Below are 2,392 nucleotides of genomic sequence, written 5' to 3'. Positions count from 1 at the left end.
CAGGTTTCCCGCAGGAAAATTATTGGGATTTATCGTTAGTCATCGACGGATCGAGCTGGTTCCATCTAAAGTCAAGGCTATTCAGGAGTTACCACCACCTAAGAGCAAAAAGGACATGATGAGCTTCTTAGAACATCTCAACTATATCAGTCGCTTCATAGCACAGTCCACAGTCATATGTGAACCCATCTTCAAGATGTTGAGGAAAGATGCTAAAACAAGCTGGACAGAGGATTGTCAGAGAGCTTTTGACAAGATCAAGGAGTACCTGTCCACACCACTAGTTCTGGTCCCGCTAGAACCGGGATGACCTCTGCTACTCTATCTATCTGTATTAGATGGAGCCTTCAGATGTGTTTTAGGACAACACGACGAGACAGGAAGAAAGGAGCAAGCCATATATTACTTGAGTAAGAAGTTCACACCTTATGAAGCATGATATTCTCCACTTGAATGCACTTGCTGTGCTTTGACCTGGACAACTCAGAAATTGAGACATTACTTCTGTGCCTACACTATATACCTTGTATCTAGGATGGATCCTCTAAAGTACATATTTCAGAAGCCCTTGCCTACTAGGAAGTTGGCTAAATGGAAGTTGCTATTAAGTGAGTTTGATAGTGTCTATGTAACTCAAAAGGCGGTCAAGGGACAAGCATTGGCAGATCATCTTGCTGAAAATCCGATGGGAGGAGCATACGAGCCTTTAAAAACATATTTTATTGATGAAGAAGTGTCATTCATAGGAGAAGACATTACCGAAGCGTATGACGGTTGAAGGATGTTCTTTGATGGAGCTTCAGATTTCAAAGGAGTAGGCATTGGAGCAGTTTTCGTATTAGAAACAGGTTAGAATCATCCGGTGTCTGCTAAACTTAGATTTCCCTGCACCAACAACATGGCAGAGTATGAAGCCTGCATACTAGGACTCAACATGGCAGTCGACATGAACATTCAAGAGCTGTTGGTGATCGGTTATTCAGATTTGTTCATGTACCAGGTACAAGGAGAGTGAGCCACCAAGAATTCCAATATATTGCCATATCTGCACCATGTACAGGAATTGACAAAGAGATTTATAAATATAGAATTCCGACATGTGCCCAAAATTCAGAATGAGTTTGCCAACGCATTAGCCACTTTGTCATCTATGATACAACATCCAGATAAGAATTACATTGATCCCATTCCGGTGAGAATCCATAATAAGCCGGCATATTGTGCTTATGTTGAAGAAGAAACAGATGGAAAGCCTTGGTTCCATGACATCAAGGAGTATTTGTCAAAGGGAGAATATCTGGAGCATGCAAACCACACTCAGAAATGCACACTCCGGAGAATGTCAAATCACTTCTTCCACAACGGAGGGAACTTTTACAGAAGAATTCCTGATTTAGGTTTACTAAGGTTTTTCGATGCAAGGGAAGCTTCTAAGCTACTTGAGGATGTGCAAGCCGGGACTTGTGGCCCGCACATGAATGGTTTCGTCTTGGCTAAGAAGATACTAAAAGCAGGTTACTTTTGGATGACCATGGAGACGGATTGCATTCAGTATGTCCGCAAAATGCTTTCAATATCAAGTGCATGCCGATATGATAAAAGTGCCGCCAAATGAGCTCAATGCAACAAGCTCACCTTGGCCATTCGCTGCCTGGGAATGGATGTTATTGATCAGATTGAGCCCACTGCTTCAAATAGACACATGTTTATTCTAGTCGCCATTGATTACTTCACAAAATGGGTAGAGGCTGCATCTTACAGAGCTGTAACCAAGAAAGTCGTCGCAGATTTTGTGAAAGATCGAATTGTTTGCTGATTCGGTATTCCCGAATCAATTATTAATGATAATGCCGCCAATCACAATAGTGATCTGATGAAAGCTATGTGTGAAATTTTCAAAATCAAAGAATTCCACAGCCTATAGACCCCAAATGAATGGAGCCGTAGAAGCCACCAACAAAAACATCAAGACGATACTGAGAAAAATGGTAGAGAACCACAAACAATGGCATGAGAAGTTACCTTTTGCTTTATTGGGATACCGCACCACGGTTCACACCTCAATCGGGGCAACTCCTTACATGCTGGTTTATGGTAGCGAGGCTGTCATCCTAGCCGAGGTGGAGATTCTTTCTTTAAAAATCATATAGGAAGCTAAACTCAGCGATGCAGAATGGATAATGAGCCGCTATGAACAATTGTCCCTTATCGATGGAAAGAGGATGAACGCAGTATGTCACGGAGTGTTAAGTGTGAGAGAGTTTGAACTAATGTTCGTGTTTGTAATGAAAAGAGAAAAGAGTATATATAATAGTTTAAAAGCTAGGTAAATAAGGCAAGAATCAATATACCTTAAATACATAATCAAATATCTAAATAAGTTCATTGATTT

The 2,392-nt window shown here is 41.1% G+C and overlaps 1 protein-coding gene across 1 annotated transcript; it reads left to right on the top strand.

The window, feature by feature from the left end:
- Nucleotides 1-898: 898 nt before the first annotated feature.
- LOC138870462 (uncharacterized) lies at nucleotides 899-1,615 on the top strand. The gene is made up of 2 exons (XM_070148267.1): nucleotides 899-1,000; nucleotides 1,115-1,615. The coding sequence occupies exons 1-2, from the start codon at nucleotides 899-901 to the stop codon at nucleotides 1,613-1,615; spliced, it is 603 nt and encodes a 200-aa protein (XP_070004368.1).
- The last annotated feature ends 777 nt before the right edge of the window (nucleotides 1,616-2,392 follow it).

This window comes from Nicotiana sylvestris, chromosome 6 (genome assembly GCF_000393655.2).
Source record: "Nicotiana sylvestris chromosome 6, ASM39365v2, whole genome shotgun sequence".
Lineage (NCBI taxonomy): Eukaryota > Viridiplantae > Streptophyta > Magnoliopsida > Solanales > Solanaceae > Nicotiana > Nicotiana sylvestris.
The sequence above is the reverse complement of the archived record's forward strand: the minus strand, read 5'-3'. Positions and strand labels throughout refer to the sequence as shown.

Excerpts from the sequence above, each read along its gene's own strand:
- LOC138870462 (XM_070148267.1), top strand. The coding sequence starts at position 899 with ATGGCAGAGTATGAAGCCTGCATACTAGGACTCAACATGGCAGTCGAC. Across the intron at positions 1,001-1,114 it reads CAGATTTGTTCATGTACCAG|AATGAGTTTGCCAACGCATT; the intron begins GTACAAGGAGAG and ends CCCAAAATTCAG.